At 39.4% G+C, this 15318-nt stretch overlaps 1 protein-coding gene across 1 annotated transcript in view; it reads right to left on the bottom strand.

The window, feature by feature from the left end:
- Window positions 1–14556, bottom strand: part of LOC140242576 (S-adenosylmethionine decarboxylase proenzyme-like) — a 29626-nt gene extending 15070 nt beyond the window's left edge. Inside the window, exons 1-8 of the mRNA XM_072322319.1 lie at window positions 14476–14556; window positions 10241–10471; window positions 6027–6113; window positions 4116–4239; window positions 3395–3497; window positions 1873–1915; window positions 1350–1406; window positions 602–680 (exon numbers count right to left, since the gene is read on the bottom strand). Coding sequence (XP_072178420.1) covers window positions 602–680; window positions 1350–1406; window positions 1873–1915; window positions 3395–3497; window positions 4116–4239; window positions 6027–6113; window positions 10241–10419 — 672 coding nt within the window. The 5' untranslated portion in view covers window positions 10420–10471; window positions 14476–14556. The remainder of the gene's footprint in view (window positions 1–601; window positions 681–1349; window positions 1407–1872; window positions 1916–3394; window positions 3498–4115; window positions 4240–6026; window positions 6114–10240; window positions 10472–14475) is intronic.
- Between the last annotated feature and the right edge of the window lie 762 nt (window positions 14557–15318).

Raw genomic sequence — 15318 nt, forward strand, 5'->3', positions numbered from 1 at the left:
CTGCCACATAAATTTCAATGCTATTGGGGGAAAAGCAAATGCTGGTATTCAATTGCTGTAATTCCAAATAATGGGCCTGATAGCCTTGGCTGACTAACACATAACATGTGAGTTCTTCAAGGAAATTGGCTGATATTTCAGAGCATTCTCACATCCCACTCATTCTTTATTCAAATAAATGATTCTTGGATCGAGGCATTTTTACTGCAAGTGATCGACTAATTGCTTTTCATCAAAGCAAATAAACACAGATTAGTCAGTGTTCAAGTGAGAGCCATCATAAAAAAAAAATAATAAAAAATAAAGAGTGAGAGCATACATAGGTAGTAGCCCCCGCTGCAGTACCTGCTGCTATACAATATCAGAACCAGCAATGGCTATCGGGCATAGGTGCTGTTGTCTCTTGGATATGATCCATGCCTAGCAATCAGGAGGATGTGAGTTCGTACATACATGTACAACCCAAGTATGCATGCCCATGACTTTTTATTATGGCTGTCACTCAAAACACTGAATAATGGGTGCATAATTACAACAATGAAGGGTAATTCATCAATCAGTTCTACCGATTCCTGCCGCCACTGTGCAATCTACATCTCACCTTAGTGACCTCCTCACTCTTTCTCCCAGTGGTGTTCTGGAAGTGCGCCATCACATCACTGTCCAGCTCTGTCATCAGGATGTGAGGCTCGTGTCAAGGAAGGCATCTTCCAAATCTCATTAAAAACTTATCATCCCCCGCATCCAATACCCCCTTCTTGTGGTTTTCAAGGATTCCATCAGTCTCATGCCTAATCACTCTCACTTAAAATGAATTTCAAATTGAATTTAATTTGAGAGATATTTGCACTCATACAACTTAGATAACTCAATAATCATATATCTTAAAATCTAATTCTGAATCTTATTTCTTGAGATTTGAAAAGTTACAATTATAATATGGTTTTGATATTAATTTTAAATAAAATTTCATGAGGAAATTTGCAATGAAAACCAGTTAAAATAAGTGCAGTAATCATTACAGTGACTGGTTATCCTGGGGCTGATCATCATTATTACTTTTTTTTGTTAACCACTGATGTTGACTTGGCTCTCGCAAAATTCGCAAAATTAAAATACACGTGAACATTCCTCGTTTTAAAGTACTTCTCAATGTTGCTTCTAAAACTTACCAATGTACTGTAATCAAATCCATTGATTTGCCCCTCTAAGTTTAAGAAATGGTGGTTCCCCAGAACAAAATAGGTGCATTAAAAAGTTTCCATGATGATGACTGTGTCACTAAGTCTGAGTTCTACAAGCCTTTTAGACAATGTGAGGTAAGACTGTCTTGAAAAAAAAAAAAGGATATCTCCAGTGTTTGATCTGGCTGAGTGATGGTGGAGTTATCTAGGGTGTAGAGGTACCTGGAGATAGACAAAATGGTCAAACATTAAACTTCATTGTCTATATTTCATCCTCTCATCTTTCACCTTCCTTCATCATTCCTTTCAGGTTTAATAGAAATATCCAAAATCGAAATTAGTTTTTTGTTTATGAAAACAAAGTCCCTTTTGTTAAGGAAAGGTGAAGATAAGAAAGAGAGAAGAGAAGATACTAATGGGGAAAAGAAAGAAGATTAAAATCAATGAAAATAAACTTTGCAGAAGAGGAAGAAGAAAGAGACAAAGGGTTGCCTTGGAGTACTGATACTATTTATCCTTCAAAAGACGAAAAAACAAAAACTTGAAGGTTTCTGCGATGTGATCATGGTGATCCCCTTGAGAACATCTGTCTAGTTTATGTATCATTACAGAAGAAATTATGCACACACAGAAAGCAGATACTTGAGTACCAGAACAGGAAGATACTACGGACAAACTTTGAACTTACCAACAGTCTCCATTCATTCTACCTAGGACATAGGCAGCTCCTCCTACACAGTTGAAAAATTGATGAAAAGAGATCCAAAGAATCTCGTTAAGCTAACACTAAGATCCAAGTTCTTCTGACAAATTAGTAAGAATAACACACAATAAGTTTGTTATACAAAATGCTTAATGTATACACCAAATATTGAGCAAGTTTAATTTCTCCCAAATTGGGACTTCCCAACAATTTCGCAAGTGGTTAGATTTGCGATAGTGAAGCATGGCACTGAACAGAGAAATGTATGCATGTAAGTCATAATCATGTCAGAATCAGAGTTAATATTTCTTGTATGTTATCAAATTTGTGAATAGCACCTGACTCCAAAAGTTCATTAAAACAAAAACCTCACAATATATTTGGCATATACAGTATCCCCATCCATTCATCAGTACTTGTCAACTGCATGATGTGAACTGAACATGTGACCCGACCTCTTGGATTCTACACACAGGAATCTTAACTTTACCCTCACACCACGATGGGTGACATTCTGAAGTTCTTAAGGCTGAGAAGTATTGTTGAGAAGTATTACACATGACACAACTGCAAATGGTACAGAGGGCATGTTCAGACATTGTATCTTCAGTATAAAGCATGCCAAATAGCAAGCATGTTAAGTATTATGAAAAGAAATGTAAGCATTGTAAAAATTATTTTGGCTTTCTGCGAGTGCTTACATCACCTTTCCAGCATTGACCAGCTGAGAACTACATGTAGAACTGAGAGAGGAATCAACCCCACTTGAGCTAAAATGGCACTGCATTATGGTGCCTTATGTTTCCACATTTACAAGTCATTTGATTATTTCTGAAAAGAGTAACACATAAAACTATTACACAACTACCATAATTCTGCTGTAACATAATCACATTACCTGACATTCCTGAACTACAATTGTCAAATCTGTCATCATAACTGCAAGTTTGAAAATGAAAGCAACCAACAAAAGACCAAAATATTGATAATTATGTTCCCAAATAATAAGTTTTCTAAATGAAAGAGAGCATTACTAATACAAATGTCTGAAACATACATCATATATCCACTATCATAACCTCATGAATTTGTAATTTCACCAAATCCTTGTTACACTGTACTTCTAATCATTTTTTCCTGGGGCCCGTTGCATAAAACTTACAGTTGAATTTCAATGGTAACTACCGTCAAAATTAGACGTCACAGCCAATCAGCATCAAGGATTATAAAATTTACCGCTAATTTGAAGACTTACCGCTAGAAAGGAGCGGTTAGTCCAGCGGTAAGGATTTTATGCAACAGGGCCCACTGGTCTGAAGCTACCCCAACAAAGACCATACTATTACTAAAACCTGATACAACATCAGTATAAATTTCAACAACATTGGCAGAATTTTGTTTTTCTACACAAACTTTTACATTCGATGCAAAAAGGTTCTCTTCTCTATCCAACATCAAAGATAAATTCTGACTCTGCGTGACAAAGTCTATCGATGGATGTACTCACTGTCAAACAGAGAGTCCAGAAACTTGACCTCATCCTCAAAATTTTTGTAGAGTGAGTGCTGGAGGTCTGGGCGAACAAAATTTTTCCGGGAATAGAAGATGTCCTGTTGATGAGAGAATAACGTCAGACAGAACAAGAAGGATGTTAACTACATCAGAATGTCTACAGAGTTAATGCCTTCCTGCTAATCAACTGCTATGTGGAAATTACACCAGACATGGTGAGGGATTTCACTTGGACCCTTTCAACAACTCGAGCTTCTGTGTAATATCAACATGTACATACAGTACTAAAGGAATGACACACCACTGCTGTACATGAAATTGCAGAGTACAGCAATAATCATAAGAATGCTCCAAATGCAACAAATACCAACATACAAGCACACACAAACACACACACAGACACCCACTCACACTCTCAAAGTTGATGGTAGTTGGCAGATGTTGAGGAGCTTCACATTAAGAATTCATAATTTCAGACACGTCACTAAGCTAATTTTTGTGTGGTAATACAAAATATATCAATGGCCTGCTCAAAATCTCTTCGACTGACAGTTACCAAAAATATTCAAAGTGATGATAAGCTATACTCTTGAAATGAGCTATCTAATCCACTAGCTTCAAGAAGTGTAGTAAAAAGGAAAAATCTGAGATCATCACTTATATACTGAGGTAAAACTAAGTCATTGGAATCGCCTGTTGGTATCAAAGTTACCTACCACCACTTTGGAGGAACAGTGCTCCTTGGCAAGTTGGATAATGGTTTCCATGGCTGCAAGGAGGGTGGTGGTTCCACAGGTCTTCAGGATCAGTCGTCTCTTGCTGATAAACAGGCTGCTCTCGCTGCCACGGTGACCATGATACAATCAAAAAGAGACCATGAATCTCAAGTCATTAGTGGTGCAAAACTCACATACATGTAAAAAATGATGGATCTCAGGTTATATCTATGCTTATAAATAAAAATGGAATATCTACTGGGTAAAAAAATTGCACATTTTAGTCCACAAGGAACTAACATGAAAATAAAAACAAGCAGCAGTTTTGGTATGATCTTTGTTTAGTTTTCTTGTTTTGTAGGAATCTACTGGTAAATCCATTGTGAACAGTAGTAGCAGACTCCAGGTTGAGCCCTATCTGTCAGTATACTGTTATGGTCCTACATTTCTAGTTTCCAGTTCTGTGAATTTCATGAAATGACCCAAGTTGTTAGGGCCAATCCCTAGCGAAACGTTCCTCGAAACTAAAAGAAAACAAATTCATAGTGTTTGTACTGTAGTATGATAGAGGTACCGGTATACAGTTAGCAGTCTTAAGACCTTCGGAATTTAGATATATTTTTGGAATGCAGAAGACATGTGTGTGATGTATATTACAAGTACCTTGCAAAATTCAGTTGGCAGCCAAATGTCTACAGTGCTAATCTCTTATGAAGCCACCCCCTCCCCCCTCGTAACTATCATACACATATTTGCCTGAACTTGTCATTCATGTAGTTGTTCAAGATGTGACTGGAATTGACATACGCTCATGGCTAGCTTCTGCCTTCTTATTGTCTCGTAACTCTTCTTACAATGTTTCGTCTAGATGTTCGAATGGTATGTGTGCTTAGTGCTTCAAAATTGGCGCTAATGCTGGTACTTTTTTGTTGTCTTGCTGTGTGTGTGTTTTACTTCAAAAATTGTTCTTTGAAAGTCGCACCTAATCAAAATATGTGCACCAGGTGAGATAACAAAATAAGTTACGATGGCATGGTTGGTGCATACACTGTAGGCACGAATCATGAATGTCAGCCTTGTTTAAAACAGAAAGATAAAATGTATAAAATTCTAACTCACTATTAACATATCCTGTATTTTTTATGCTTAACTAAATGTACTCAGCCGCAGAAAAGAAACAAAACTAGAGAAGCACTCTGAGAGCGCAGACCTCTGCCAAGCATGCAGCTTATTTCCACCACTGATCCTGTTCTTCCATAGAGATATCAGTGATTTCCACCTACACATACTTATAGCATTGTGTGCTGAAAGTCGCCCGATTTCCCAATATAGAAGCCTTTGTTACGTCATAAACCCTCAGCTGCACGGCGCGCCTCGCCCTAGCAGAAACTAGAGCACACACTTTAGTGCGCGCATGCAAACCTCAAATACGCGCAGCCTGAACTCCCAAGTTCATTGACCCTACCTGCCAAAATGTCAAAAATCCTTCATAAATTCCCCCAAAATTCTCGGATCACTACCAAAAGTTAATCGTTTGTTACTTGTGTCATTCTCAACCTTTCCTGCACGTTTTATCCCAATCCATTAACTACTTTTTGAGTTATTTTGCACATGGACAAACTAACGAACGAACTAACTAACTAAGAAACAAACCAACAGTAACGAAAACATAACCTCCCCCCTTAGCAGAGGTAATAAATGCTTGCAGAGTCATATACTGGGCTCACTTGTGCTTACAACATGTCTACCTCGCTTAAGATTCAGTCAATGCGTGATGACTACTGGGAAAGATCAACACATGTCCTGCATATTCTAACATGAACATAGGGACCCCTCTCCCACCCATCCCAATGTGGCTGAGTTGACAGGAGTGTGGCATGGCATGTTAAGGGTTAATCAAACCCACCTCACCTAAGAATGTAGGCATGGTGGTCCTCTCTCTCGGCAAAGCTCACAATTTCACACTTGACCCGAGCTAGCATCTCTGCCAAGCATTGTCTAGAGGGGAAAAGATCCATATAATATCTTGTGAGATACAACTGTACAGTATAGAAGTCTTCAGCATCAGTAACTCTGATCTCTTGTAAATAATCACAAAAATTGCATTACACAGCAATACGAAGCAAATGCAATTTCACTTACATCACTACAACACTGCAGTTTCTTTATAACTTACTTTTGAATTCTATATTACGTAAAAATGTCTTGTTGCTTTCAATACTTTTCAGTGTACATAACTCTTCATTCAAACCCAAACTACATATAACATCCATTTCATCATCTTGCAAGACCTCTTGAAACACATAATTGCATGAAGGACTGAAGAATGAACATCACAAGGAGTTCATGCAGGACAATTTGCTCTGAAATGAACTCCTTTAAAAAAAAATAAAAAATTGAAAATAGTATAGTTTGTGTCAAGATCTGCCTGAAAACATGTATGTTCATTCATACTCTTACGTAAAAGATTCCTCCTCTTTCTCTCTGTCTCTTACTATTTTTGTTTTATCTTTATTTTGCTTGCCGATGTGTGTTAATAATTTCTTGTCATGCCTTGAGGATCTTTCCAGATTACTAGGCAGGGCTCATGCAAAGCAGATTCACACTATCGACATGACTGAATTGATACACTGGCACTGTTCAAATTCCTAGACAACATCAGTACAGTCTTAGCCTTGCAACAATGTTTGCCAAGAAGCAGTGTGATGAAATCAAGCATAGAGAAAAACAAAACAGAAACAAAAACAAAACAAATGACAAAGGACAATGAAATCATTAGACTATTTAGAATCAATTCAACATTCTCCTTCAAACTTCATTAATTTGAACAAACACTTACCTTTTGAATAGAATTGTTTAGAAATTAGAGGTTCATATATACAATGTTAGTCTTGTTGTTTAGAATGAATAAACTCAGTTTCACATTATAAACAAATCACATATTTACAAGTGTATGGAAACTATGAAAGACAAATGTTGTACTTTAAAAATTGTTCACATAGGCACACTCGCAAATATTCTGAATAAGCCAGTTCGGAGTTAGCTCATGGGCACATCGGTATAAATGACCTTTCTTTTTTCTCAGTTGATTAGGGGTACTGCACTCGTTTTCGGTGCATAAGTTTTCCGTAATAATTTATGGGATTCATCAATCCTGTTCAAACAAAGAATGAACTTGTGTAGACCAGATAGCCAGAATGATCCGTTAAAATAACACTTGGAAAAGCATCCATTCCATTACTTTGCACTTAACGTATTCACAATCTCTATAATGATATTGCCAAATACCAATTTTTCTGTCAAGTGGATATGCTGGCAAGCACCATTTACAAGGATTACATGAATAACCATTCCATCACAAATGCTATTGATCTCAGTGAATTTAATAAAAACCAATGTGCCTGTTGGTACAAATGACCTTTTTCTGCTCATGCGCGAAGTGAAACTGCAAACTGGCTGATTCATGAAAAGATGAAAACATAGATATTCATCATTTACGTGCTGCACTTTGAGCCAGGGCAATAACATTTTGTACATATATGGCACTTTGCAAATAGCCTAAACATTTTCCCTGTCATTGAAAGGATAATGCAACAGGATCTTATTCCACTGTTTTCTGCTTCCAAATGACAGATGGTTCATTCAATAATATATCTTTTGAAAATGAGCTGGGACACCTGCCTGTATGAGTGGTATTTTTATGCTGCAAGCTGTTAATGCTAATAATCAAATAAAATTTACTGCAGGCATGTCATTTCCTTCCTTGGTTTGTTTGGTTTATACTCAGGTAACTGCAAAATCAATTAACTTGCAAATTATCCTGAACAGTCAGTCCGCAGAACGTATGCTAATGAGCCGATCCGGCAAGATTTATTCAGCACTCTCGTTGACGATCTTTGCGTTCGAAAGGTGTCTCGTCGTGCGAGATTTTCCGAGACTTTGATAGGGCTATGGTTTTCACAGTGTAGCGACTTGTACATACATTCGTCATGGCTACAAGTCACTAATAAATTGTTTTCCAGACTTTGATCTTTATTTTGATACTAAATTTGCCTATAACATCGGATCTTATCATGACTATATAATCAGTTGAATTTGCGTAAATTTTACCTGCTTTTCACGGAAGATTTTGTCATCTAAAGTTCTTTTTTGGTTCCTGACCGGATTAAGAAACTGTTGTTTCTGATTTTGGCTTTTTCGTAGAGAGGAAACTTAGATACTCATCATATATTGGAGTCAAGGAGACGCAAGCATGATTTATAATAGTTTTTCCGTTTTGAAATGTCTGTAAAATTCACTCCTAAGCCAGAAGTATGCTCCGCACAAAGTGTCCAGTGGTGCGAAAGAGCTCTCTCATTGGACAGTGCGTGCGTTCAGCGCTTGAACTACACGCGTGCCAAGAAACCGCAAGTGGCATGAAACCGTTATGTAGCAGCGTAATGACGTAATGCAAGCGCTGAGTGCAGGCGCTGTCCAATGAGAGAGCTTACTCTTGAGATTGCACGGTTTCAAGCTGATCAGCACTGACATCGATGTATACTTTACTGGTTCCTGACCGGATTAAGCAACAAATTGTCAAGATATTTACATGGATACAAAGATTAGGAGATGGACTACCAAATAAAGCATTTTCATTGAGACGCAAGGTGAATTTGGTATTTTTTTGACGTCTTGAAAGTGTACTGCACGAATTACTTTTTTCATCATTTTTCAAGCTCAAATTACGCTATGATATTTTTCATTCACAATAATTTGAGTAACATGTGACGATAGTTTACATATTTTCCTTGAATTTGATACCAAATTTGTGAACATAAGGTGTATTTTTGTAGCCGAAAGCCCAAGGACAAAATCCCCTTACGCAGCTCATTACGTATGCAAGCCTAAAGCGGGCTTGCATACGAGTTGAATAAATACGAGCGAATTATCGGGTGCTGCGGACTGACTGTGAAAAATCTGAAAATTTAAAAGATACAAACCCAACCCTCTAACAGCAGGAAAACACAACAATTCCAGTTTAGAGAAAAGGAAACAGCAAACCTCTGTGATATCAAAACACTCACCGGTTTAAAGACCTTACTGGATTGTCTGGCCAATGTTGAGTTTTGAGAAATTTGATTCAGCGTGACACCTTGTATATAGTATACCTTACACTGCATAATTTACCATTTTTTGCAGATGAAACAAAAACCCGGCATTAGTGCTTTAAAATAGTTCCAAAATGTGTGTTTGGGATAAAAACAACCACTGTAAAAATTTGAATTCGTAAAATCAATGTTAAGTATTGTCAAACAGACAAAATGTGAACAATAGTTATAATAAAAATGTTGCCAGACTAAACCGTCGACAGTTATGGTTTAATGAGAAAAATACTGACATCTCCTTATATTTCTGGCTTTATTGCAAAAATTTTATATGGTAGGATGTTTTGTGATACAACAGACCTACACATATGCATCAAATGTGATATCCTGAACATTTTTTAAATCACTGTTCCCAAAGTCTTGCCAAGGACAGTGTGATTCTAATGGATTCAGCCAGCAGGAAAAGATGTCTAAGATAGGACAGGGAAGCTCATAAGTTATTTCCTGACAGGAACATGTCGGCTGATTTCTTATCAACTCAGCGATTCTTGCTTTGAAAGAAAAACAGACAGTGAGACTGTTTTGCCAAAAGAGCTGGTTTCCTTTGTACAAGGAAGGATATTTGCATCCATTTTCTTAATTCAGTTCACAGATGAAGTCTAGCTTCACACGATGCATGTTGGGACATGAACTAGTGATTCTGGAATGAGTTGGAATATTCGATTTGGTAATCCCTAAAATCCATAGCACAATGTTATATTTACTGTTTTTTGTCGTCATTGTGCTTGTTAAAAAGTACTTAGTATAAGACATAACACATTTAGTGATACTGGTACTGAACACAGCACAAAAGTAGGGCTGAAGTCTTTTACTAAACGCTAAAAAATATCCACGACTGATGGTACATTTTGAATATCTTCCCTGGACTGCCTGACTTTGTGGCAAACTGATCATGGTACTGTAGACTAGTGTTGCTAAGAATGATAAAGCCACTAATGTTGGGCAACCCCTCAGTGATGCTAACCCAGAGTTGTCTCTTACCTTGGGATGTCCCTCAGGTCACAGCCGGCATCCTTTCCCTCCGACGATGACGGGGCGGGGCAGCCCTCTCCACTCTCCCTTGGGATGTATTCAAACCAGACTTCCAGGAGCTTTTCAGTGCCTTCGTAGTGTGTCAGCTGACCGCACGCATCGTTGACCTCACGGCTGCCAAGATCCATTCTAGCATGATACTCAGAACCACCAGGGAGGATCTAAACCTGCATTGAGATACTATGGGAACAAAGATTGCCTTGGGATATTACATCTATATTCCAAGAGAATATAAGAAATAAAAAGCATAGAAACACAAACATACTTAGAATATAACAAAACAACTTCCCCAGATACCAACAGGAAACAGATCAGGCTGAAATTTTGACACAAAGTCAAAATCTTATTCTCCTTTCTAGGCTGGACATTGTCATCATACAATGTAGATTGACAAAATGAATCTATCATGTGTATGATGTCTTGTTGCTCGTGTTGATCAACCTGTTTCAGAGACACATGTGGCTTAGAGAACCCTCTCTCAAGTTGCATGAGTCAACTACAGTCTGAACTCCCATGACAGATTCTGTGTGGAAAAGCTGGGACACCTAGTGCAAACTGATGCAGTCCTTCATGGACAATGTCACAATCACTGTTAAATCTAGCCATAAACACACTCAAAGCCTAAACTTTGTATTTTTCAGTTTTTCCTCAGCATACATACCACAACATGTTTACACACCACTTCAAGTCTATTTCCTCAAAACAGTTTCAGAAGTCCAGACTGTTTGCTCAATTGATAAATTTTTATTGAAATCCTGAACACACATAAAAACGAGCATGATTATGAATGCATTAAGTGTAACCTCCTTCATAGAGAGACTTTTCATTTCATAAGGAAAGGTCCTCGTGGTTGACATGACTGGGGAATACAGACAGCGTTATGTTGAAATGGAATCTCATCAGTACTGTAAACACCCCTTTCTGGAGAGCATTTTGCTTGTTGGTCACTCGCTGGAAGCAAAGTTTTCATTTCCTCAGGTTATTCGCTGAAGTGTACTTTCAGAGTCCAATGAATCTGATTTCTGTTGGTCGACTATTAGGTCAGTGTCGGATGTGTTTGGTGTGATCTGATGATGTGAGATCATCCAATGAAGGAACTACAGAGCTTACAGCTGTAGTTCCCAACGGACACAATTTCCAGTCGTTAGATGAGTCAGTGTCAGATAAGTGTCAAGTCAGTCTGATGTGTGTTGTGTGTGTCAGATTTGGGTTGTGCAGCTATCGCCCATGTCCAGCCGACGTCCTATATGTGACAGTCTGTTGAATATCTGATGATTGACACTGACAATCATCAGACAGGCTGTATCCAGCTACTTTTTCGTACTTGGCCACTCAGACAGGTTGTCAGAATATGGCTACAAACCACATCATATGTGTGTCTGGATGGTAAAGACACACACATGATGGGATTGTATTTGTATACACTGCCTTTATGTTTATTGTAGATCAATGGGAACTAGCTAGCTAGTTTTAAAGGCTATTATTTACAATTAGGTAGTCATACATATCAGCTGAGCATATGGTGCACACTGCACCGTAGGGTGTCTGGCGTGTTTTTGCAATCTTTTATCCGACCGAACCGTATAACCGACCTTACGGTAAACAAGAGTGAGTTTAGGTTCTCATCTGGAGGAAGGACACGTGGTCATAAATTCAAGATACTGAAGAAACATGTAAAGTCTGAAGTGAGACAGTGCTCTTTCTGTCAAAGAGTTATTAGTGAGTAGAATAAGTTGCCACCATTTGTAGTTGACAGCCCAGCTGTTAACAGTATCAATTCTATTAAATTTAGAGAGGTTCTGGAGTCATGACAAGAACAAATACAGCCCTGATGGGATATTTCTTTGTCCATGTAATACAATTTCTGCACAGCGCCTAACAAAAAGTTATTAATGTCATCTAATGACGACACCGAGGGGCAAATAAGTTGTGTTTAACTTTATGCCCACATCCAAGGTATGTTAAGAGGCCACCGAACAAGAGGCAGATTAATCGGTCTATGTAACTATTGTCAGTGAAGTTTTACTTAGTGCAGTGTCTACGAACTATACTGCGACCAGCCTGAACGCATTAACTGTGTGAAGGAGCACCCGGCGGGGACCTTACAATGTACATCTACTACACTAGACCCTACCCTAGATCTCTAGATCTAGTAGACCTATAAATAAAGTAAGCCGAAAGCATATGGTACATGTAAGTTTCATTAGTAGATCTAACTGTGTTTACTATTGTGTAGTGTACCCAGACAAAATAAGCAGCAGTGAATGCCAATGGCAATGCCAGCAATGGACTGTCATGGTGCATCATCATGAATCATGATTACATGAGAGGGATTCTGTCTATGATACTATCCCTAGCCACCTAGGCCTATTAAGATCTAAACGCATTCCAACTAAGAATCAGTTACAACCATGTCCATGAACGTAGCTTTTGCTCAATCACGCTTGCCTGGTTCACTATTCCGTACCCTACCACCAACACCCGCCTTACAATTAGACAATTAGTTAGACGCGTTTCATAGTAGGCCTACTAGGCCTACTGTAAATTTACTTGCTTTCCAATGTTACTGTAGTCATGGTAGTGTTACTGTTAGGCATACACTATCAAACTATACACAGCCCAGTCGCTGTATTCGCACAGCGTACTAACAGCGTCTGGTCGGGCTAGGCATACACGGAAGAGCTCGCTTTGCCACCGTACCGTGCCGGTGCCGGTGCCGTGGAACGGGAACGTCGCTGCCGAAAATATTGTCAGAGTGAAGCACCATGCACAGACAGTAATTCATTACACATTAGACAGAAAGATCGTCTGTCCAGAGAGGACTGAGGAGTCTTTTATTTTTTTGACGTTATCGCTCTCCTGCTCCGTAGACAGAAGCCTCCGGAGGGGATCTGTGAACAACGTGAAGCAGACGCAGTCTCTCCTCTCCGCGGAACATTCCCCCGACGACCAGCTAAATTTACAGACAGATCTTTCGGTCAACATGCACAGATATCTAACGTTAGATGCAGGCGTCGTAAAGGTTAGTTAGCCTGACCAGACGCTGTGCGAAGCATCCATACAACGACTGGGCTGTGTAGATCTACAACGGTTAGCACTGGTTAGAATATAACTGCGACAGCCGCCACACTGCGTGTGGCGGCTGCGCCGTGCTCCCATTCAGATCTTCATGTTGAACAAACGGGTGCCTTTGCGGCGCTATATTTCCTTAATTTTTCGACAGAAACTACTAGGAATATTTACATGGGTCGAGAAACCTAAATGACTATCATTGGCGACTGTTTGATGCATTTCATTGCTTGTGATGCACAAAATGATGTCTTATAAGCAGCTCACCGATGCGATGTTCACAGAATTCACAATCACTTGCACAAGCGCAATAGGGGAGCTATTCGTTACTCACATAAGCGAAACTGCGGGGAAGCCGCCAGGACCGCGCCTGGCGGCGCGGTCTCCGGGGCTAGTTAGAATATAGAAGTTATTAGAACCCACTAGTTAGGTAAAGGTTAGCCTGACCAGACGCTGCAATTACGCCGTGCGAATACAGCCTGTCGCGATGTACCATGTACAGTGACTGGGCTGTGTATAGTTACATGTAGGTAAAGGTCAGCATGGGCCCAGCATGGTCACTGATGGTGGATAGCCCGACCAGACGCTGTTATTACTGTACAATGTACGCTGTGCGAATACAGCTACGTACAACGACTGGGCTGTGTATAGTTACATGTAGCTGCGCCGTGCTCCCATTCAGATCTTCATGTTGAACAAACGGGTGCCTGAGTTTGCGGCGCTATATTTCCTTAATTTTTCGACAGAAACTACTAGGAATATCTACATGGGTCGATGAAATCTAAATGACTATCATCGGCGACTGTTTGATGCATTTCATTGCTTGTGATGCACAAAATGATGTCTTGTAAGCAGCTCACCGATGCGATGTTCACAGAATTCACAATCACTTGCACAAGCGCAATAGGGGAGCTATTCGTTACTCACATAGGCGAAACTGCGGGGAAGCCGCCAGGACCGCGCCTGGCGGCGCGGTCTCCAGGGCTAAGTTACATGGTGGATGGATTTTTCGACGTCTCATCGGAATAACAAACATTTTTGTGTGATTAACTACAAAACACCTTCATGACTTGTAGTAATTGTTTTCTTAAGTTAAATACAGAGGTAATCCTCACCTGGTATGAAAAGTTCAGCCCTCTTGGCTGCACCGTTCTGTTCGGTATGGTGTGCAGCTGCTGTCGGATGACAGCCGGCCAGCTACAGACAAGCCGCATGCATGTGAAGTAAATGCGTCATCACACGTGAAAAGATGAAGCACATGTGTCTTGCAAGTTGCAATGTTATGTACACAGAAGTGCGTACCGCGCCTGCGCCTCTCCGAGCTACTGAAGTACACTAGCAAGTGGGTAGGGCTAGGCCATAGAACCTCTTTGGGCTCGGCTCACACGGGTAAATATTCCCCATAGAGACGTGTGTTAAAATTCAAAATTCAAAATTAAAAAAAATTCTGTAAAATAGCTGGTAGAAATGAGGTATTTCATCTTCACTAACCTGGATAAGTGAGATATCCCCTTTCATCCATCAAATTTCCAAGGCGGGTTCTTCAGCTCAAACTCTGTCCAAGGGTCCGCAAAGGCAGACTACGACTCTGTACGAGTTCTTTTCACTCAAAAAAATCACCTATTTTCTGTACATGCTCCCATTATAGTCCCTTCAAATTCCATGAGAAATTTTTAAGCTTTCATCTTCCAACCAAAATGCAGTTAGTAGAAGAATTTATACTCAATACCTGCAGCTATTCAGTTTTTTGCCAATACTGCATTATTGATTTTTAATTATTTTTTCCCTTCATTTATCTTGGTATCTTGGGTACGATTTTGTGAAGGGGTCTGGGACATTCCATTTTATTGACAGGTGTGAGCCTTAGTAGCTCCCTAGTCAACTGTTGAAGGAGGATCCAGATGGACAGGTATAAACGTGTTTTTTACCATTATAGAATCTAGCTGATTGTTCATGTG

Source organism: Diadema setosum, chromosome 19, assembly GCF_964275005.1.
Source record: "Diadema setosum chromosome 19, eeDiaSeto1, whole genome shotgun sequence".
NCBI classification, from domain to species: domain Eukaryota; kingdom Metazoa; phylum Echinodermata; class Echinoidea; order Diadematoida; family Diadematidae; genus Diadema; species Diadema setosum.